The 24069-nt window shown below is 34.2% G+C and overlaps 2 protein-coding genes and 1 non-coding gene across 4 annotated transcripts; 1 reads left to right on the top strand and 2 right to left on the bottom strand.

Annotated features, from left to right (window-relative positions):
- The first annotated feature begins 859 nt into the window (after positions 1–859).
- Positions 860–7767, top strand: LOC126976490 (protein suppressor of sable). 2 transcript variants are annotated; one of them, XM_050824846.1, is made up of 2 exons: positions 860–1012; positions 3691–7767. In XM_050824846.1, exon 2 carries the CDS (start codon positions 3704–3706, stop codon positions 7142–7144), a length of 3441 nt encoding a protein of 1146 aa, XP_050680803.1. In that variant the 5' UTR covers positions 860–1012; positions 3691–3703; the 3' UTR covers positions 7145–7767. The 2 variants fall into 2 exon arrangements, with proteins under 2 accessions (XP_050680803.1, XP_050680804.1); XM_050824847.1 differs by lacking the exon at positions 860–1012 and adding an exon at positions 1552–1974.
- Positions 7768–7878: 111 nt separating this feature from the next.
- Positions 7879–13245, bottom strand: LOC126976514 (intraflagellar transport protein 22 homolog). The gene is made up of 4 exons (XM_050824886.1): positions 13097–13245; positions 12408–12583; positions 8596–8798; positions 7879–8135 (listed from the first exon to the last, which is right to left on the bottom strand). Exons 1-4 carry the CDS (start codon positions 13139–13141, stop codon positions 8008–8010), a joined length of 552 nt encoding a protein of 183 aa, XP_050680843.1. The 5' UTR covers positions 13142–13245; the 3' UTR covers positions 7879–8007.
- A 2783-nt stretch (positions 13246–16028) lies between these two features.
- Positions 16029–16100, bottom strand: Trnaq-cug (transfer RNA glutamine (anticodon CUG)). The gene has a single exon. It is a non-coding gene; the product is annotated as a tRNA-Gln (tRNA).
- Positions 16101–24069: the final 7969 nt, after the last annotated feature.

Here is a 24069-nt window from a genome sequence, read left to right as displayed (position 1 = left end):
TTATTAATATGTCTGCCACAGCAATGTTAATAGTTAATTAATAAATAGCTGAGGCGTATCAACATCGTGTTGGTATTAATTAGGTATTCTAGTTACCTACAGTTACCTACTAGTAACGAAGTAGAAGTAAGGATACAATTAGGCGTACAGCAGGAACAAAAATCCAATCGTTGTAGCCAAGTCATCGTATTTAAAGCAGAAATTTACTAAAGCTATTCAAATAGCCAATTTTAATAAATCCAAAGAAAAACATGATACCACAGCAGCAGTTTATTCAGAGAAAAATTATTAAAAATCAAATCATAATATATACACTCATTACTCACGAGAGTTATTGGTAAAGTATAACAGCGCCATCTATTGATATAAATATAAATAATGAAGTTTGATATAAGGAAAAACGCTCATTATAATTTAAAATATATTGTCATAATATTGAATCCTGTATAATATTATCGAGACCGACCATAACAACTGGTTTATTTCTACACTAAGTCAAAGAACATCGAGAATTCTCTATGAAAAGCACGAGGAATTATTACTCTATTAGTCTATGGCACAGAACACTTTTACGTCTATGGCTTAGCTTATGGATTTCATACTTCTTTAGATTGGCTGCACTGGTTATAGTAACATTTACTTTTTAGTGCAACTTATGATAAGATAGGTTTATTGTAGGAAATAAATAAATAACTTAAAATTAACTAATTTTATAGTGAACCCGTAATGCTTAAAATAAGTATTTAAGTCGTAAACGTTCAGATTTTGGAGGTGTGTTGTGTGGTAGAACTGTTTCCGTTTTGGACTGTAGCGCTGCCACAATGTGGTGATAAAATCCATAACTAAAATTCCACAACGCTAGGCAGGCATTGTTTGCCGCAGTCGCCGTCCGAACCTGAGAATTTTATAGCGTTTATTTGTCAATCTGTTTCATCTATATGCAGCAATGCTATGAAAGAATATCTTTTTTACATGGCGTATAGTAGTCGCACATAGTGAATTGTTTAATAATGTAAGATTGGTAACACTTATAATTATTTATCTTGTTAGGTCATTTCTACGTATGCGTGTCCCCACATTACCTAAACATATTAGTGCTTGTTCTAATAATTAATTTAAACATTGTGTAGTTTCTTTAAAACACATGGTTTAATTAATTTTATAATTTTAATAATGACCGAGCTAAAAGCCATTACGTTTTCATGTTTCAATCGAAAAACAAAATGGCGTTATTTAATTTACTTGGCAATGGACACTGCCAATTCTTGCAAATAAGTTTTTTAAAGTCGTAATGCATGTTAATACTTATAGCATTGGTATATGTATAATTTAAATATAATATTACTGTATAATATTGGGTCTGGTGATGGTATGTATGAAATGTGCAAAATAATATTTAACTAGGTTTTATAAACCGATTTTACCTAATATTAATAATTATTAAAATGTGCAGCTACTGCATCATGCATTGTTTTTATAGGAATTCCAGTGACAAAATTCACAAATTAAAATGCTAAGTAATACATAAATAATAGTAATTGTAATGTTAAAATCTATAACCTATTGAAACTGGTAGCATTATAACTTGCTAACAAAAGCCGAAAGTAGGGTGAGTCACTATACGCCATTTATTGTGATTGTGTGTGTGAACATTTACACGAATCGTGACCTCGTTAAAGGAAGGACAAAGATATCTTGCCATTCTAGAAGGCTGACGTCATTTACAAATCGTGGCGGTGCGGCGCTCGAGAGACGAAAACCTAGCGCAGACATTGTGAAATGTGAACGGCCGCCCACTGCTTGCATATTATCTGCTACTCAATTCTAATATATTACTGTAGAGTTGTGGCCATGTACATTGTACAGTTAGTCCACTGTATTCTGCCATACATGTTGATTAACTGCGCATAATTTTTATTTAGTGATACTTGGAGAAATAGTTCTTATAACTATTGTTTCAACGTCAATAATTAGGTATAGTATTTATGAGAGCTCCGTCAAACTAATTAACGTCACCAAAATCATTAGATCGTTATCTTGCTTATTCTTACAAGTAAATTTCAATGGATTTGTATAAATTCAGATAATAATGAAAGTCGCATTATTATTTATTTTATAAGGTACCTATTTATAACGTCAGTCTTCTATTATTGGATCTGTCTATGTGTAAGTGACTTAGCTGAAATGGTGTGCGTACGCTAAATAAATGAGAAATGCTTTAGAAGAGGTCTTTTCTATAATTATAGAAATTCAAAGATAATATATATATTTTTTGCTTATATTTTTTGTAGATATTACCTAATTTATATTTCAAATTCTTTGTGTTAAATTTATCGAGAAGTTGTATTGATTGACGTCTTATAATACGACCTATTTTACTTGTCCGGATTATACAAATATGGCGTTGAATCTCGTGACGTAAATTAATTTTATTTTCAGTGGTCGCACTAAACTCTACCAATCGTAACTATATTTAAGTAATTTGTGTTAATCAGATTTAAATAAAACAGCTGCTTACTCCTATTCTATTGGTTTAACAGTCCAGATTCATTTAGACAATCTAGACAATTAACGTCTTGCGTCTCCAACTTTTTATCAAAAGGTCAAAGTCTAATTCGTACACAGAATATTTTTTTTGTTTACCGAAATATTTTTTTTAAAAACGGTTCCGTTTTGTCTTGATTATTTATTTTATAGTATTTATAATATACTTTAGTTGATTCCTTACTAGATTATAAATGCTCGGCCGCCCGCCGGCCAGTAATAATACATTTAACTAATTTTATTGTATTTTTTATTCTATTGATATAGGTTAATATGAATGTATGGTTGTGGCAGCACGTCTCGTGAAACTATAAATTTAAATTATATTTATGAAAGTTGTTAGGTAATTTGGTATTACTTAGTATTTTTGGTACGTCTGGTTGGGTAATAAAATATGTTTTAAATAGTACACAATAATTGTACACTACACAATATAATAAATACATGTATAATTGAATAAATACACAAGTTTGCTACATATTATTCAATAATTGCTTTTATAATTAATTAGTAAATGATCATTATCAAATGATCGTAATGATCCAGGCCTACCGGACTAAAAGAAATAACAAATAATAGTAAGGTTATTTTTTACCTATGTGCGTGCACATTAGTTCTGATAGTAAAGTAAATAAGGATTACTTCCAGTAGTACGTATTTCTGGCTTAACTAATTTAGAAACATGAATTTCGATCACAGTGCTAGGGCTCACTGCATTTACTAATAATAGCAAATGAAGTCTAGATATAGAAGTAATATTTATGAATACCATGCCAGAGTATGGATCAGTTGTTGGACAGTTAATGAAACATTTTTTTACACTTAATGGGTTCATTGTCTCTGTTAGGAAACATGAAAGATGATTGTAACGTTCTACAATAAAACCGGTTGAGTTCAAGTCTGACTTGCACCGATGGTTCCGCTGTACAGTTATTCACGTTATATAAAAATATATGAATTATTGAAAGTGAATATTTAAATAATAATTGCTTTGGAACCTTCGCAATAAATCAAATCTTCTCACACTACATTTTTATAAAAATACAGTATAATGGCCTGACATAATAATCATTAGCTTTCTAGAAATGATTACGTTAAAACTTCTGTTCGACACTTTATTTTAACACCACTATATTTCTGTTTCAGTAATTCCTTGAAAATGATGGAGCCAATATCTAATACGGACTTGGAGGATGGAGAGATTGAAAGTGATGGTGAGAATAATGAAAATCAAGAGCAGTTGAGAGATGAGCCCCCATTAGTAAAGGTTGATGATAAACCTCAAGATGGAGGTGGAACACAAGATGTTTACTTTTCAAGATCAGGTAAGAAGAAGAAATCAAAGTCAAGTAAAAATGAGCAGAAGTCTAAAGATAAAAGCAAAAAGTCACGAAAATATAATAATCCTTTAGAAGATGATTTCGCGGGAAACATTGAAAAAGCTATTCGGAAAGCGATGAAAAAAACTGATGACGGACAAGAGCAAAATGAGATCGATGTAGATGAACGTAGACAACATAAGAAGAGAAAAAAGGAAGCTAAGGAGGGTTCAAGTAAGAAGCGTAAAAAACAAGAATATCAAGATGAAGTGGATGAATCTGAAATGATGTGTGTTCGGGGAGCCTCACCAGTACAGAAACAGTGTGATGATGATGCATATTCAGAAGAGGATAAGGACTCTTATGAGTCCGACAGCAGTAATGATTCTCGGGGGCATAATAAGCGAAGCAAAAGGAATCGGCAAAATCAGCGTGATAAAAAGTCAAAGAATGATAGGAGAAGAGGAAACAATAACTTGCAAGAAGCTGAGGGTGTTTGCATCTACTACATGCAAGGTAAATGCCACCTAGGCGATGATTGTATTTATTCGCATGACGCAAACCCTCCCCGTAAAATGGAGTTATGTAAATTTTACCTTATGGACTGCTGTGCGAAACGAGATAAATGTCTCTACATGCACTCAGACTTTCCATGTAAATACTTTCATACAGGTCTTCCGTGTATTTATAAAGATGACTGTAAATTTGCCCATGGGAAACCTTTAAATGATGCCCTTAGAAGTATTTTGTTGAAACATATAGAATCCGCCCCCAAAGAGATCCTGGGTGACTTCCCTCGTTTAAACCGCGATGATGCGATGAAGATGATTCAAAGTACGCAGCTAAAGTTAAAACCTCAGTATTCGGATGATGATAATAATGATAATAACATTCCATCACTTTTTGATATAAATATACCACACCCACAGAACTTAGACACAATGCAAGGCAATTTCAATAACGACAGACAAAACAAAATATCACCAAAAATAAGACAGTCCAGGTGGCAAAACGAAAACAGTCCTATTCAGAATTTTAATGTGACTATGTCGCCTAATAGCAGTTTGACGAATGTATTAAATATTAAAAATTTATCGGGTGTCTTAACACCGCGTCAAATATCAGATCTTACGAAATTGGGTATAGAAAATTTAGACCAACTTGGACAATTAACAGTATTGCAATTAAATAGTATTGGTATTTCATTAAAACAAATTACAGAAATACAACTGAATACAATGAGTATTCAGAAACTTGGTTTAATAAATAATACTGAACCACACCAAACTCCATTAATTAGCTCGGGCAATAAAGATTTAGATTTACGGGTTCCACCCACGGCTCCTGTGCCTAACAGTACACTTGTTATGGCAGATCTTCCTGGACAGGATGTTGATATGCGTTTTCAACCATCTGTAACAGCTCCACAAAATAACGCCGATTCTATAAAGGCTCGTACTATTCAAAGAGATGTTGTGCAATCTAAAGATATGATAGACATAGACCAGTACACAAAGGATGCTCTAAAGTTTGCTTCTAAAGACAAAGAGAACATTGATGTTTCTAATGACACATACGAACATGAGAGACTAATTACAGCTTGTGAAATTAAAGACGTTGATCAAAGAGTGCTTCCATATATTGAAAGTGATCCAAAAATACCTCGAAGTAGTTTCGATGAAAACACAGTTCGTGTGGAAGGTGACACCGACATACGTTTCCTACAGCCTGATCCGATTTTCAAAAGTCCTCCCGGTAAAAGAAATCGTCGTTCTACCACCGATGATGACGATGAGAATAATTTACTGATTGATGAAAAATGGTATTCCAGTGACGAGGAAAAGGGAATTAAAAAGAAATCGCCTACAACATCTCCTCAAATGGGATTTATGTCGCCTCCCTCTGTAACACCTGTTATAGAACCTTCAGCAGTTTTAAGTAAAATTGGTGATCTTTCTAAAATTGATATAACTGAAGAAGTAACTAAGCTGTTAAATACAATGAAAAATAATTTACACGAAAGTACTCCAATTCCTACAGAAAGTGCGAATACGATTTCGTCACGGGATCCTCGATCGCGACGTTCTCCTGACAAGACCGCTGAAGCACCTAAAGTCACAAACAAAAAGTCAAATCGTGTATCAATATACGAATGTGTTGAAGGTGAACCCACAGATGGACGGAGACGGACTGACGTAGACTTAAGACAAACAGATTTTCCACCAAATTTCGGTGACACTGATTTAAGGCAGAGTGCTAGTGGAGATATTGATTTACGTTTAAGCTTGCCGTTTAAACCACTTCCTAATTACACTCCAGCGTCTGAAATAAATGGCTCTATTAATAGTCATCCGCCTATACCCTTTAAGTTATCGCTTGTCTTTATACCTCGACCTGACTATACTGACATAAAAAATAGCACAGCGAAATCACAGGCTTTGGTTGATCCTAGATTACGAAAAGTTTTCCGCCTATCGGTAGACGAGTCAAATAGCGACAATGAAAAAGCTACAGTCAAGCCACCAGTGAGTACGGGTCCAAGAATTGACCCAAGAAGAAAGCCGAAAGAAGTAGAAACTTTAGAACCAAAAACCAATTCGTTGGATTTGCAGACAATTCTCCAAAATTCAAACTGGTACAAAGAATTGAGTTCAACACAGAAGATATTCGTAAATCAACATTTGGCTCCAATTACACAAATAATAAAACAGTATCACCAGGACACTTCACCTGCGAAGAAGTTTGATATTGCGTCTATACAAAGCAATACTATTTTAGGTAATATATTTACGAATTTGGGCGTTTCGTTGGGTGAAAACGCCGAGTTCACGTATTTACCAAAACCGAAAGAACCTTTATTAAAAACTCCTGTTAATCCTAACCCTTTCGCCATGACGAATAATATGAACGGGCCTCATGGGGGTATTGAGTCAAATATGAACATGATGAATGGCCCTCCGATGGGTATGGGGGGTATGAATAATATGAATCATTTACACGGGTACAACCAACAGGATCACAGGGGTGGGCCGACGCCGGGTCTGCTAGGTATCGCACCGAACATACCTCATGGGTTCGCGGGCCCTAATAATTTCGGTAACATGGGCTACAACGGTCCAATGCAGGGTGATTTCAACTTCGACGGTGATCATAACTTTCAAAGATTCTCAAACAGAGGAGGCCCTCGCGGTCGCGGGAACGATAGGTGGAACCGGGGAGGTTCCAACAGAGGGCAAAGGGATCGGAAGAAATTCAACGAACGCGGTGGTTGGAAGAATTAAGTCTGTTATATATTAAATTGTAAATACTTCATATTTAATATTAGGCTGAAGTTATGTTATAGGTATTACTAGGTACTCAATTTCCCTTCCATTGTAATGTGATCAAATGGATATCATTTCATGATTATCCTTTAGTAAATATATCTCATGTCAATAAGTAATAATTGATAGTGTATATAAATACGTCTTAATAATATTTTTAAATTAGAGTTACATAAGCATAATCATAGACATATTCGATATAATTTTATTTTATTAATAATGCTTAATTTAATTATGTTTATGCAAAAGGTACTCATACGAGCCAAAAGTTTTAAGACTGAATGTGGGTTATATCTGAATTTAATGTTTTTAGTTTTATTATGATTAAAAGTGAAAATGAACTGTGTTAAAGTAGTATATGTCCTTATGATCTATTCCCGATTGATTGTACCTACAGCTGTAATTAAACTATTGTTCTCTTATAGACAAAAGCAATAAAGTTAGAGAGCTATATTTCTAATCGTGGTCCCATGAAATGTAGTTTAAAATACTTGATAAGGGTAAGAATCATATTTTTTAGTTTTTCGATTACACATGTAAGATGAAAGCCGTGGACTTTTAAATAAATCTATTTATATAAATTGGAAATGTATCAATTTTTACCTTTTGTGTAGACAGGGAGGGCAGTTGTGTTAAGTAGGTTGGTTCTTTTCAGTTGATGTTTTTCAGCGGAATACAATGAAATGCAGCAATGAGTGTTCGTAAATGTGTATATTTCAATAAAAATGTATGATATCTTCACTTTGGATGATTACCATCACATACTGTATGACGTAAGTATACTCAAGGGCACACTCAACAAAGTGAAAAGTCATATAAAATTAATTAATATCTTCTCTGTGAGTTGACTGCACAACTGAAACTACAAAATTGTTGAAGTCTGTTTTTAGTCTATCTCTTCCCGTTTTTAAATTGACTGTTGCTCTCGATACCCTTGAGAATGTAGACGCTGAAATAAAATTTATAAATGAAATATTACTTATCACACAATGACAGTATTTTTAGTCATTATTCTCGAGAGAAACTTTGATACCGACTTTCAAAATTATGAAATAAGTAGGGATCTATTATCTATACAACATATTATATTCATTAAAAGTTATTACGATGTCGTGTTAATCTCGATGTCGTTTTTGTGCAATTATTATCATTATAGCGTAGAACTCCTAGGTGAAAAGGTACTTGCCACGGTCTACAAGTAAAATACCAGCCACTAAGGAGACAAAGATTAATTAAACAGACGACAGATGAAAGCCAAGGTCCAAGTGGTATTATTATTCCCGATAAACGCCACCAGAGGTCGTTAGCCGTTCTCGATCAGTTAAGTATTATGGTATATCATTGTAGATAGAGTTAGACTATTGGAATTTACAATTTTCAACTCATAATATTAGTAGAAAAAATCATACACAAATTCAGCAGGTCGAAATCATCTTGATCCTCTAGATTGTTGTAAAACACAACGCATTGTTTCGAAGTAAGTTTCGGTTGCGATACGAAATAGTTATAGAACAGTTCTAATTCTCTAGAAGCCACACTTGCTGTATTTGGTGAACACACAAGAATAACTCCGTCAGCACCTGCTCGTAACGCAGGCCAACACGACTCAAACCTATAAAACAAGAGTTTTAAAAATTATGTAGGCATATAGGTAATCAAGTATTAAGAAACTTAAACACAAAATGGCGCTCTTATTTAATTTAATTTTAATTTAAGCTTTGGTACTAATTTATACAGTTGTTTTGATCTTTATAGTAAAATTATACAGGTTTTTTTTTCACAAAGTCACTGTTTAGAATGTGCTAGGACAGCGAGAAGTTAATTAAAGTAAGTTGTAAGCAAAAATTAATAAAAACTTGCTGTTTGCCGCTTTAGGTATGTGTTTTTTGAGCGGGACTTTGATGGTTTCGATAAAAAATTTAACCAAGTAGGTAGGTGCGGTCGCGTTGCAAAAACCTTTTTTCTTGGTACAAAAGTGGCTTCAATTAATAAGGCACCTGCTATACGCGTAAGGTGCAAAATCATTTTTGTACAATCTTTCCTATATTTGTACTTAATCTCATTATCATTATTGCGATACATAAATTATTTACGGCTTATTAGATAACTAGATAACACCTAGTAATACAGTATTTTTTTACAATTATATTTTTCACAAAGCATTATTCGAACTATTCATTATTCGAACTGTCAGTTAGTTTGTACCTATGCTTGTTGCGCTTTAACTACTGAACCGATTATCATGAAATTATGTACAGACGTTGTTAGGTGTTTATAGATATAGGGCACATTTTATCCCGAAATGTGCCCTATATTAACACGGTAAATGTAGTCGCGGTGAGAAGTAATCTTCTAATATATAAAATTCTCATGTCGCGGTGTTTGTAAGTAGTTAAACTCCTTCGAAACGGCTTGACCGATTCTCATGAAATTTTGAGTGCGTATTGGGTAGGTCTGAGAATCGGACATCTATTTTAATCCCCCTAAATGTTAAGGGTGGTCCACGCCAATTTTTTTTTAATTTTTTTGACATTTTTTTTTTAAATTTGTTTGATTATGAGTCAGCATTAAAAAATACACACAACTTCAAATTTTCTCTCATCTACGATCAACAGTTACTTTTGTATCGCGATTATAATATCGGCAATACAACGTTTGCTGGGTCAGCTAGTTTAGAATATAATTATTAATTACCAACCGTTTCGAAAAGGCGGCTGTCTGTTACGTCATACATACTTAGAAATATGATCATAATATTATCTGTGTCTAAAAGCAGTTGGCAGTGATCATGAAACTCCATTTGCCACCGTCAACGGCATTATTTCTATTTTTGAATTTCGATTGCAATCCCAAATTGCCGAGCCGAGTTTGACATTTTAATTTATTGAGTGCTTTTAACAATCATTTCAATTGATTTTTTTAAAGTACATTTTGTACTAAGTATATTTATTATATAATAATATAATATATAAATATAATAAAAATTAAACTTTTAATAAAGTAACAATTAAACGCGTTCTAATAGGTACTTTTAAAAGTATTTTATATAAATGTGTGTTGATCAAAGTTATTTACTATGCTTTTAACATTTAAATCAGCGATAATACTTTTTGGTGAACTATTTTTTCAATCCATCTGTGGGATGATGTGTTAGTTATCATCATAAGTTTATTATTACAGAATGTAACTGAAATGCAGATTCAGTATCGATAGAGAGATGATATCTTAATAAATTAATCTAGATTCTAATTAATCGTATATTAAAGATCTGATATTGAAATCCTCACCGGGAATCCTCCACACGTAAGGTACCTTGGTATCAAATCATGAAAGTTGAAAGTCTATCCAGCAGGTCCAGTGATTAATAAATGACAGACAGAAAGACAGTCGGACATTTTTTTTTATAAAATTTGTAATTTGTGTTCAGCCACAGAATACATAAATTATGGTTAAGCTATGTTCCCTGCTACACTGCCTGTATCACCTACAATCGGTATTTATAAAAAATATATCCAATGTAGAGACACGCTTACACTAGTTTTGTTTTAACTTTATCTTTATATATATAATTCTTGTGTGCGTGTGTATGTCACTGAACTCCTCCTAGACGGCTGGACCGATTTTATTGAAACTTTCTGTGTGTCTTCAGGTGGATTCGAGAATGGTTTAGATTCACATTTGAACTACCTCCTGAACGGCTGGACCGATTTTGATGAGATTTTTGTGTGTTCCAGTGAATTTGAGATTGATGTGTGTCTTCGGGTGGATTCAAGAATGGTTTAGATTCCCAATTAAACTACCTCCTAAACGGCTGGACCGATTTTGATGACTTTTTGTTTGTTTCAGTGAATTTGAGATTGGTTTAGATTCTCAATTACGTCCATATAATATAATTCTCCTGCTAATGTGTATGTTAGTGAACTCCTCCTAACGGCTGGACAGATTTTTCAAATTTAAGACGTGTGTACAGGACAACGTCTGTTGGGTCCACTAGTATATATATACTAGCTGACCGGAAAGACGTTGTTCTGTGCATAATAAATAACATACTATTTTTTATGAATTTGTCATTTATATTTCATAACACCAAAAATTATTTTGTAAAATATGCTCCCTGTCAATGACGTTCGATATTATGTATAGAACGTCATTGCTCACTGTTGTTAACTGAGCTGTTAATGAAATTGTTTCACAGCAGAACTGTCAAACCGTGCGTCAATAAATTCAAGCTGCTCTGCGTTGCACGCGGTCAAATGTTTCGAGATGATACTGGGGTGCGCCAGACCAGAGATGACAGCAATACTTCATATTTGTGGCCGGACCTGCTCCTTGTAGAGCGCTTGAATGTGGCCTGGCTTGAAGCATTGCCGTGCTTTATGGTTTCCACCGTATTCACTTCATAATTGGACGTAGATAGTTCCTGAAAAACGTTCCAAGCCACAAACATCACACTATAAACTTTACGAAATTTTAATAATAACTATTTATTTGCGAAAAACTGCCACCAATTTTTTTTTAATTATAATAGATATGAACAATTAACATTAAATAAAGAAAAGAAAAAATAACAATACAAATGTTAAAAAACAATAAAGACAGAGATATTAATGCTTTAAAACATGTAAGGATTATTTAATAACTAGAAAACGAGGCAGCAGCGCGATTCGCATAAAGGAAAGTTCTCAGCAAACGTTAGGACGTATTTTCCTAACACTGATATTATGAACTTCCTAATTTTTTTTTCCGTGCAAGCTATTTTGGCAGTAATGTGTGAAAAAATAATTATAATGTTTAAATATTTATCGTATATCTATATCTAACAAACAAAGCTCAGAACTTAATAAATTTATAAATCTGAAAAGAAAATATATATCACGTAGTGATGCGGATACACGCATTAAAGTACATCCCCACTAGCTACACAAGTATTTAATAAAAATATATATAAAAAATGCTTGAGTAATATAATATTATATAGATAAAATATATCCATTTTGATACCCATATTAGTGTATTCCATACATGTGGGTTGGGCTACTAAGTCATGATGCCATTTAAAGAGTGACAGTAGGGCTGCTATTTTATATTAGTCCGTTAATATGAATCACGTGACCAGTTTTGTGTTCTTAACTCAATTTCGACATGATTGTGGTTTGGAACGTTGTTCTGGAATTACGTCTAATTCAAAATTATACACAAAAAAAGCATAATTAATATTTACTTGTGATCGCCGCTACAATCCCACAACTCAATATCGATTTTAATATTATTTCCACTATGGGTCATAACAGATGTGTCAAACTCAAGAATCCTCACACCTTGGGTCGGCCTTTGCGTCCCTAATTCCTCGTTGTTTGTTGATTCCGATATTATATTTGATATCAATGTCTTGCCGCTCTACAAACATTGAATTAACGACGTAAATATGTTTGTAAATATTCACGAACTTCCCGCTTAGTCAACTACTTAGATTAAGGATTGGTCTCCGCTGCGCTCCAACTAGATACTTTTTTATAACGGCAACTATTAGATGCTTGTGTGCGTGGCATCTTAACACTCAATGGCATCTTTCCAATTTTGTAACATACGCTTCGTGGTATTTTACATTGAAATTAATAAAATACAAAATACTTACTGATGATATTATGTGATATGAAGACACTGGGTGTCTTTCATATTAATTCTTGTAGTATTTATTTTTACAAAGTTTTACTACGCATCCCAGCAATTTAGTTTCAATAATTATTGGCAAAGTCTAACAGAACATGGGGCACGTTAACGTCACACATTGTTCGAGACTGGCTCGAGTACGCTTACTTGGGCGTGGTATTAGTTGCCGCACTTTTCGACTACGCCTGCGGTATTTAGTTGGAGCGCAGCGGAGGCCAATCCTTAATAACTATTACGTACTTCAGATGGTCCCATCATTAATATTTTCAATTTTTGAGATTTCATCTTCCTTCTTACGTAAAAATACAAATAATATACACTACATTTATATTTTATTGTATTAATACAATAAACTTCATATTTTATAATACCAAGAGTTACTATTTAATTGTTTATTGTTAGTGTTTGTGTGTGTGACAGTTGCTATGGCGACGATGACATTTCGTTACACCGTCCGTACTATAGCTATCTTAGAATATTAATATTCTAAGATAGGAAGAGGAAGAAGGCAACAGACAGAAGGAACCCACCAATTGAATACGTACGTACATTGAGACCGCTGTCACAGTAGTACATATTATGTCTACTGTGCCGCCGTCCCAGTCAAGATACCAAAGAGGATGCAAATACTATGTAATAAAGACTCCTAAGTAAAAATTGAAATTAAGTTTAGTATGAAACGTAGCAGTAATTTGGCATAAGTTTGAAATGGTAGTAGTTACAGTATGTTGATTGGCGGCGAAGTATAATCCGGCTAAGATTGAAAGCCAACAGTTGCATAAAACGTAGTGGATTTCCGATATCTCCGTTTTTTACAAGATTATAGCCGTCATCTGTCAATCTATCAATGACTGCACGTTTCATACAATCGAGTAAATAGCTTTTTTCTTTGAGCTGGCTTCTTTGGCTGATGACCTGACAGCCCCATAATGCGTGACCAGATTTGATTTGTCAATGTGTGCGTTAGGTGGTTTAATATTCAAACACTGAGGAGCTGTTTTCAAGTGTAGCTGAATGTTTACGACTTGTCAATAAAAATCGGTTACAGTATCAGTTGTTTTTTTTTATAATATTGAATAGGAGGATAAACGAGCGTAGGGGTCACCTGGTGTTAAGTGATCACCGTCGCCCACAATCTCTTGCAATACCAGAGGAATCACAGGAGCGTTGCCGGCCTTTAAGGAAAGTGTACGCGCTTTTTTTAGCTTACCTTTTCGAATCTTATTTATCTCTCTGAATCTTCGTTAGAGATGTTCTTCTAGTAGAGTTGTTTTTTTAAAAGCTGGTATATTACATGAACCAGACATTTAAATCTGATTAGGATACAATTTGTTTTCAGAGGTTCTACTCTGTTTTTAGACACTTGTTTCAAAGCTATGTATTGAATCGGTTCCAGAAGCAAATAAAAACCGGTTGACCCCGGTTTCAAAAACTTGACTTAAAGATCAGGTATATTAACATTACATTAATTATAGGCCTTATTGTAGCGAGGTGACAATGTCGCGTGCAGCTAGGGTTGGCAACTTTTATAAGAAATAGAGTGTATAATCTGAATTCAAAGAAGGTACGGACTTCCAAAAAAGAGTATCATTTATTTAAAATTCTTAAAAAGTAATTCATTTGTGCATGACATTGACATAGGTAATGACTTAAGTGGCTGCGATCAAAAACGTCGTAAATAGTCGACTTTTTTGTTTATGGTAATGGGTTTGCATAATAATAATACATGACTGGCACTAGTATAGTAAACTGTTTAAGTTAACTAGTTATAACGCAATATTAAAGAGTATTTTAGCATACTCTTTTAATGTTATAGATTATAGAGTACGAATACATGATATAAAGTACAATACTCTATTTCACAGTACGGATGGCAACCCTAGATGCACCTTTTTTATAGGGATATAATATCGCAATTCTACCAGTGGGATGCTCCTTTTCCACAGGATGCCGGCTATATTATGTGTTTCGGTCTGAAGGGCGACGTAGCTAGTGAAATTACTGGGCAAATGAGACTTAACATCTTATGTCTCAAGTTGACGAGCAGAATTGTAGATCCGCTCAGAATTTTTGGGTTTTTCAATAATATTGAGCGCCACTGCATTATAATAGGCAGGGCATATCAATTTCCATCAGCTGAACCTGAAGATCCTGCTCGTCTCGTCCCTTATTTTTATAAAAAAATATAAAGAGTAAACTACTGAATACTCTTTTTTAGAGTACGGATGGCAACACAATATGCACCCTTTAATATAAGAGGGGGCAATCGGGCAAAAGGTTCACGTGGTTAGAAGTGGCGAGGCAACCCCCCATGGGCATCTGCAACACCAGTTGTCAGGAGGTTCGGTGTATGTACTAACGTTGAAAGTTCCCAGTCGTATTGTTTGGTCGTTTGCGCTAAGGCTGTCGTAAGCGCTAACTCGCTAAGTTTCTATTTCGGTTTCAGTATACTGTGTAATTGAGTAGTGAAATGCTCACAGGCTCATTTGAAAAAGTCTGTGTGTGTACTTATGTATGCACCCAAGAAGTTTTACTTCTTTGGCCTAACAAAGCAAAATACCTTAAAATTATTTATTCCTCGTGCTATTCAATTTGTGTTTGTAAAAAGAAAAATATATAACGAATACGGCTGTACGGGCTTGAACTCTTTGCCTATCCTAGTAATGGACGAAGAAACCAAAAAAAAAAAATAACGAATGTCGCAAACTTTGGAAAATTTTAGGAACCAGCTTTACCTTGTTGTTCTTGTGTTACAGTGATGCGAGCGCATCTTAAAATTTCACTCTCATCATTTTTTCATAACGCTAAAGAAGCATAACTTCAAAACCTATGCATAAGTTTGATTTGAATACCGAAATAAATTCGTCGTTATCATGAATGTTGCCAATAAGAGCGGAGAGGGCGGACATACAGTCTGATTCAGAACTTCCATCTACTATAAATAAAACACAGCTAATATTTTGAATCACTTGAAGATTCTATTGAAATCGCATATTTTTCACGTAGTTGTATTGTATCATAATAATATTGTATGGGATTCACTCTAGTTATGTCCGAATATAACAGAGGTTTTTTTTTGTTAAATAGTTCTGTGATTATAATAAATAGTGCAGACAAAAAGTTAAGTACAAATTATGTATCGTAAATCAATTATCAATACAATAAAAAGTACAGGTTCCACCGAGATTTGAACTCGGATCGCTGGATTCAGAGTCCAGAGTGCTAACCATTACACCATGGAACCGTTGTATGATACGTCAAATATACAGTTTAAGATACAAATCTCACAAAATTAACTGATCTTGTAACACATTATAATTAATAATTATAATATCTAGTGAATGATAGACAGTAGTTAATCATATTTTGTAGTATTTTATTATAAATTAAAATCAGAGCCACGTTACCAATTTGATGTTTCTAATATCACTACCTACATTTTTTTCATGTCATGAATAAAAAATCAAACAATGTAAGATGGTATTGTACTATACATAATACATATCATAAGTACCTACCTTATTATAAAAATACTTTTTAATCTGATCTTTGTTCATTAAATAATAATGTTTGAATTGTTTTGTCAAACGTTGAAGTTTGAAGAAATATTTTTACAAATGAGAATTAATGGATTACTTTGTCGTTTAATGAAATACTTAGCTACCTTCACGAGAAATAAATTTTTTAATATATATTCAAGCCTCGCACGCCATCTATAGATTTTGGTTGTAAGCGCAGCTCTCCAACACCGCGGCACTTCAGGTCAGCGCCTTTGGTCAGATTGGAACTTGCGTTTTACTTTTAAGGCGTATACATAGATGTCGCTACGTATACTAATCTTATACGACAACAATATTTTTTTTTATATTCTACAATGGGATTTAATATTGTTAACTCACTTGATTTCGCAATTTGAATATTCGCACTGGTCCATTGAACTGTACGGCAATCCGTACATACCTTAAAGTATATCCGACATCCGTAGATGTCAGGCTCACCAGTGAGAGTCAATATACCAGTGAGAGGCTCGTTTGCACAAGATGCTGGCTAGATTATGGGTACCACAACGGCGCCTTTTTCTGCTGTGAAGCTGTAATGTGTAAACATTATTGTGTTTCGGTCTGAAGGGTGCCGTACCTAGTGTAATTACTGGGCATATGAGTGCAGTTGTAGTTCCGCTCAGAACTTTTGGGTTTTTCAAGAACCCAGAGCGGCACTGCATTGTAATACAGGGTGTATCAATTACCATCAGCTGAACGTCCTGCTCGTCTCGTACCTTATAAAAAAAGATATAGTTGACTTTGCTGATTTTTGGATCGTTAAGCTTTGTAACAAACAGAAGTATATTGATTTCAGGAATTAGTCCGAAATAGTGCCTGAAATATTCTATTTGACTGTTGCTCATCGGACATTTGTTTATTTTTTTTTTGTTGTCACTTGACACAAATTAATAGGTGCTAAACAATAATATTCTTAATACAATGTACATATATATTAACTTGCATGACTTGGAAACAAAAATCTATTTTTCATCCTCAGAATACAGAGTTTGTTCTGTATTCTGAGGTTTCATCATGCAATAGTTTACATCTATTGAATTTTGATGATACGAAAAAGCGACAGTAAAAGAGGCAGATGCATAAATTCATAAGATTTAAAGTGGGGGGAAACGAGATAGGAAGCATTATATAGTGTTTAGGTACAAAAGTTGAAGAAAAGATTGTCATAAGTATGACGCGAGTATACTGTAATATATTATGAGGTCATGCGCACGACGTGTTACTACACAGACACCAGGAGGACATAAGTATGGTAGCGGTGATAGTAATGTGTTTCATAGCTGTTGAAATCATGTGTCAGGAATTCAAACGAAGCTTAGAGGTAATTAATGTCTCTTTCACATGCATGGAAATATTGTCATTATTTTCGAAAAAAGATCACACGAAGTATCGAATTTTCGGTCAAAGAAAATCAAATTCATTGCAGGAGCGTTGTAAATAAACGCTCCTGTAATGAATTTTGAAGATTTGATGTATGAAACGGCGTGCTGGGGTTATCAAATACTCTTTGATCGGATCTCTTTTGTCATTCTTGGCATACCATAGTCTCTTTGCGTTTGCCTGTCGGCACAGATTATGAGTTGGAAAAACGAGAAAAAGTGAAAATTTTCTACAAGACAGTATTTTTGGCGTATTTTAATGAGATTCCTAAAACTAAAAAGCCATCTTCATTATGAGCAATTTATTCCATGCTGAAATGTATAATTCATTTTAAAAACGGCATTAACTTGAAAAATTATGGGAATTTAACTACTTTAATGTATAATATAAAAAGTGTCTTTTATTTCCCTGCATTCTTTTGAGAAAAGCACTATGTATGCCTTGGCGAGAAATGGCAATTGCCTATCTCGTGTTAAGGCGAAGAGTAAGCAGAAAACACGCAAACAGGATGTTTTTAGACAAGTTTTGTGGTGAAAGTATAGCATTTCGAGCTATGAACACTACTTAATCCTGTTACACATATCCTTAAGTCTTATTTGTAGGTTGCTAATGCTTGCTGTTGGTTATAGTTAACACTGCCGAGCCTTTTTGAACTACCACTTTTCTTTGAAGTTAAACAAGTTTTTTGGCATGGCGTGACGCATTTTTTTGGTACTTCTCTCAGAAAAGTTATTCTTATAGCTTGTACTTTTTTTTGTAGGTTCATTTATTCAGATTAGTAGTGAATAACGAGGATTGTAAGCATATAAACTGTTTTCCAGGCAAGAATTTTGAAAATATTGGCTTTGTTACATAGATGGCGGCAGCCGTGAACTAACATCGCTCAAGGTCGCTGGCATTTAGTGTCGCCTTAAGTAAAGTCTTCGCCTACGGCTCTGATTTCAAACTCATACTCGACCTGCAATTGCTTACTTCCCGGCCTTTGCAATAATGTACTTATGCGGCCTTACAAATAAAATTGGCATAAAGTTATAAATAATCATAAACCAAGAATATGTAAAATGTTTACAAATAGACATTTTGCTTACGAATGGTTCGTTTGGACGTATATCGTTTCCCGCGTTTATTTGCAATCATTTTTTCAATTTGTCATTAGGAAAACTTCAGAATTATCATTGTATTGACAGTGTTGTCAACGATAATGTGAACATTTTGCATTTTCTTTGTTTGTCATCAGTTATAACTTTATACCAAGTTTATTTGTAAGGCCGGTATAGTCTAACAACTTGTATATTTGTTTTAGGTATAAAATAAAGAAATAAAACTTGTTTTAATCTTTAGCACCGATCATAACCATAGAAATCAGAGAACAAATAGGTACTCTAAGCTTGGTAGTCCACTTTAACGTGACATTGGATAAATTGTGGTATACCTTCCACGGAAGGCACAGTAGGGAGAATACAATAGATGGAACGCCATAAGACTACAGCCACAGAATAATATTAAAAAAAAGTGTGTGTGTACTTATGTTTGCACACATGAAGTTATATTTCTTTGGCCTAGCAAGTTGTAGAAATAACAATATTGTAAAAATCTTGCAACGATGGCTTTGACAATTAATTATTAAATAACGAATACGGCTGTACGGGCTTACACCGTTTGCCTCTCCAAATCATTATTAGACGAAGAAATCAAAAAAAAAAATAACGAATGTCGCACAGACTCATGAAGGAAGTCCCGCAGCATTAAATGGAACTAATTAAATATTATTCTATTACGTGGATTGTCAAATCAAGTAAAATAAATGTTAAAATTATCAATGAATTTTTAAGGGAGTCAAAACCTGAAGAGACCCAAGAGTGTAATACAATCACTAGGCACATTTCTTCACAAAAATATGATTGAGGCCTTTGGACTTGCATCCCGTGCCACTAAATAAATAATAAAAAAAAAAGTTGATTGAGGCGCCGCGGCTGCGAGACTTCTTCTTTTATGAAATGGACTATATGTCAGAAAATTTTAGGAACCAACTTCACCCTACTTACTACTTACTTTTGTGTTATAGTGATGCGCGCGCATCTTAAAATTTCATGTACTCATTTTTTCATAACGCGCCTAAAGAAGTATACCTTCAAAAAATAGTATAGTTACGCATACCGATCACATAATATTCCGTTTCGTTATTATTCATCGAACTGGTTCCTGTATCTGTCCTATAAAATCAAATAAGCATCCGGGTTCGTCGCTCGATCCAACCCTAGCATGTACTACTTGGACCTAGATATCCCAACGTTCTCAGGTCGTCGACCGCCTCGGGCCTGGGATGCGATTCGCAGGATACAATAAATTCAATATATTAACTATTGCTTACGTTTACTGCATTGTTACAAAATAGAAACACCCTGTGAACTTCATCGTCGCACGTATCAGTCATTGGAATGCTTTCCTTTATATCTTAGTCTATACATTTAAATAAAATTGGAGTATCTGTGTGTAATATTGAAATAACCGTTTTTTACTACATGTATATATATACGGTACCTACACCTAAAAAAATTTTTTACAATTTTTGTCTGTCTGTCTGTTTGTTTGTTCCGGCTTATCTTTGAAATGGCTGGACCGATTTTGACGGGACTTTTATTGGCAGGTAGCTGATGTAATAAGGAGTAACGTTTACGTACGAGTATTTAGAAAAAATCTTTTATTTTAGAAAAATAAAGTAATGTTTCAATGTCCAAGAAATGGTCTAACTCTAAGCAGTCTTAGTTAAGCAAGTTCGGTTAAGGAATCCGAAAAGGGAGAACCGAAGGTTCTGTTCATTGAGTTACTTGACAAACGGTCTCATCAAAATCTATATAATACTAGCTGACCCGACAGACGTTGTTGTGTATATAATAAATAAAATAATGTTTTTTATAAATTTGTCAATAATATATCAAAACATCAAGAATTACTTCATAAAATATGCACCCTGCTGTCGTAATGAAATTGTTTCACAGAAGAACTGTCAAACCGTGCGTCAATAAATTCTCTCATAGAAATTATGTATGGACACATCAAAGGAAAAACAAATTTGTTGTTTTTATTTAATTTAGCAGCATTTTCCTATTTATTCTACTTCCACAAATAATATAAGACCAAAATTAGCCAAATCGGACCAGCCGTTCTCGAGTTTTAGCGAGACTAACGAACAGCAATTCATTTTTATATAATATATAGATTACAACTATTTATGAATATTAAAATATTAATTTGAAATTGAATAGGTACATGACCAAAAGGATCCTATCCGTAATATAATAATTGCGAAGAAATCATTGATGCCGTAGTCTGCAAACATGCTGGACGCACTACAGTACCTAGGCAATCTCATTAGGATGCGATTTGCATCATATAAAGACTATATGTCACGTGGACACTACGGTGGCGCAAGCAGTCGCCGATACAAACAAAATGTATATAGAGAGTTACTCACCTGGTGTGCTTTTGGTTGCGCAACCAATTTGGTGGCGCGACCAGCTCGGACGCATCATGAGTCTGGTGTCTGTATGGGGTCTAGTATGGTAGCTTACGGACACAACGGTGGTGCAACCAGTACCAGCTACCATCAAAATGAATACAGTACTATATAGAGTTACTCACCTGGTGTCCGTTTGGTTGCGCAACCAATTTGGTGGTGCGACCAGATCGGACGCGTCATGATTCTGGTGTCTGTATGGTCTCTAGTATGGTAGCTTACGGACAAAATGGTGGTGCAACCAGTACCAGCTACCATCAAAATGAATACAGATCTATAAAGAGTTGCTCACCTGGTGTCCGTTTGGTTGCGCAACCAATCTGGTGGCGCGACCAGCTCAGACGCGTAATGACTCTGGTGTCTGTATGGTGTCTAATTTAGTGGCTTACGGACACAGTGGTGGTGCAAACCAGTCCCCGCTACCATCAAAATGATTTTTTTGATGGTAGCGGGATTGATTTTTTATGAAAATAAGGGACGAGACGAGCAGGATGTTCAGCTAATGGTAATTAATACGCCCTACCCATTACAATGCAGTACCGCTCAGGATTCTTGAAAAGCCCAAAAATTCTGAGCGGCACTACAATTGCGCTCGTAACCTTGAGACATGGTATATTAAGTCTCATTTGCCCAGTAATCTCACTAGCTACGGCGCCCTTCAGACCAAAACACAGTAAAGTTTACACATTACTGCTTCACGGCAGAAATAGGCGCCGTTGTGGTACCCATAATCTAGCCGGAATCCTATGCAAAGTAAAATGCAGATCTATAGAGAGTTACTCACCTGGTGACTGTTTATACCGATCTTAGTTTTGAGTTTTTACTCTAATTAGTGTACTCGACGTAACAAGCAAAACAACAAAAACATCAGTAAAACAGTTTCAAGTTCTGAGTATCCCGAATATAACTTTAAAAGAAGGATATACTCAAGCTTTTGGCCATCATCATTGCATTGCAGTATTTTTTTTCGGCACCAATCTACAATCAGAAGTTATGCTAAAATGACAGCTAAGATTCATGGATTCAGCAGCAGGGACGCCTCAGGGTAAATTAAATTTTATTGCAAAACGTTGTCTCCCGCTGTTTTACGCTAATAAATTTATGTCATAAATACCAATTATTATAGCTTCTGTATAAGAAATGGTATCCCGTACTTTATAAGATGTACTCTTTGTAGGCACATACAAAGATATCGATAGTCCCGCTAAGAGTTCTGTTATAAATAATAATGGATTTTTCAATGAAAGACAACTTGAAGCTGGCGGATGTATGGAGGAATGTGCGAGCCTAAATCTCTAAAAAGGAGTGAAGTAAAAAAAATGCATTTTTATAACGCCATGCAATTTTTAAATTTGAAAAAAGAATAGTTCTTTTGAGCTTAGTACTTATCATATGTATTTATTTATCTATTCACCATTGGGAGGCTCCTTTGCACAGGATGCCGGCTGGATTATTGGTACCACAGCCGCGCCTATTTCTGCCGTGAAGCAGTTATGTGTAGACATTATTGTTTCAATTGGAAGGGCGCCGTATCTAGTGAAATTACTGGGAAAATGAGACCTAACATCTTATGTCTCAAGGTGATGAGCGCAATTGTAGTGCTACTCAGAATATTTGGGTTTCTCAAGAATCCTGAGCGGCACTGCATTGTAATGGGTAGGGCGATTAAATTACAATCAACTGAACGTCCTGCTCGTCTCATCCCTTACTGTCAGAAAAAAAAGAAATGTTTGTAGAAATCTCAGCAGTAAATAAGAAAGAGTTCTATACGAAAATACTGCGTTTGGTTTTAATACAAGCCTTTGACATGTTTGGTCACGAATCCATATATTTACGCAGAATGATGACCACGTTCCACTTTTCCGACCACTCTGTAATGTTCTTGTAACTTATACTTATGCCTATACTGCTCTTCAGTTATGATTTTTCTTTAAATAAATGAAAAGAATATTTCTGTACTTTGTACCAGTTCTATTTTCTTTACAACCAAATTCCATCATTATGCTTTATTTATTTATTCATAAAGGCTTACCAACTAAATATAATTTATTAACTCTTGCACTGAGAATTAAACAAATATAATAAAATAGTTTAAATGTACTTAAGTTATATGTAGGCACAACATTACTATGCTTAATACATGTGAAATTTTAAAATCTAACATTTACAAATTTTGGACAGCAATATTAATTTGTTTTTTAAAATTAAGGAAATTTGAATACAAAAGATATCAATGTTTTCATCTATATTAAAAATACTATTATATAATTGTTAATTATAATAATAAATGATTTGTTATATGACATTATTAACCTCGAAAAAAATATATAAAATGGCGGGAAACCATCGAAGTTTACAAGAGAAAAAAAACGCGATCCAAGTTTGAAGTCAGAAAATTAAAATTTTGAAGTTTCATAATTCTAACAATCTTTTATCAATTTTTTAGACAAGTTAGTTATTTACATATCATTAAAAATCATGCAAACGCAAAAAAAACTATACTAAAATACTAGTTAATTGGTGTAACTTAACCTAACCTAAGTGAGTAGCTAAAGTCAAAGACAAAATATCTTTATTCACTGAAATCAAATTTCAGCATTTTGCATCGTCAATTCATGGTTTCTTATAATAAAAGCTACTTAATGTAGTTTGAAAAAATAACACATACCTACTCTGGAAAATTATAATATTTTGTTTTATTAAAACAGAGTTAGCATTTTTATCATCTAAGTAATTAGTTATTCTATACTCGTAGT

Source organism: Leptidea sinapis, chromosome 41 (genome assembly GCF_905404315.1).
Source record: "Leptidea sinapis chromosome 41, ilLepSina1.1, whole genome shotgun sequence".
Classification (NCBI taxonomy): Eukaryota; Metazoa; Arthropoda; class Insecta; order Lepidoptera; family Pieridae; genus Leptidea; species Leptidea sinapis.
Note: the sequence above shows the minus strand (reverse complement) of the source record. Positions and strands in the feature narration are given on the sequence as shown.

Coding starts and splice junctions, on each gene's coding strand:
- LOC126976490 (XM_050824846.1), top strand. CDS start 3,704: ATGATGGAGCCAATATCTAATACGGACTTGGAGGATGGAGAGATTGAA.
- LOC126976514 (XM_050824886.1), bottom strand. CDS start 13,141: ATGAAATCTCAAAAATTGAAAATATTAATGATGGGACCATCTGAA. Junction 12,584..13,096: donor TAATGATGGGACCATCTGAA/GTACGTAATAGT, acceptor CAATGTTTGTAG/AGCGGCAAGACATTGATATC. Junction 8,799..12,407: donor GATTGTAGCGGCGATCACAA/GTAAATATTAAT, acceptor CTTGTTTTATAG/GTTTGAGTCGTGTTGGCCTG.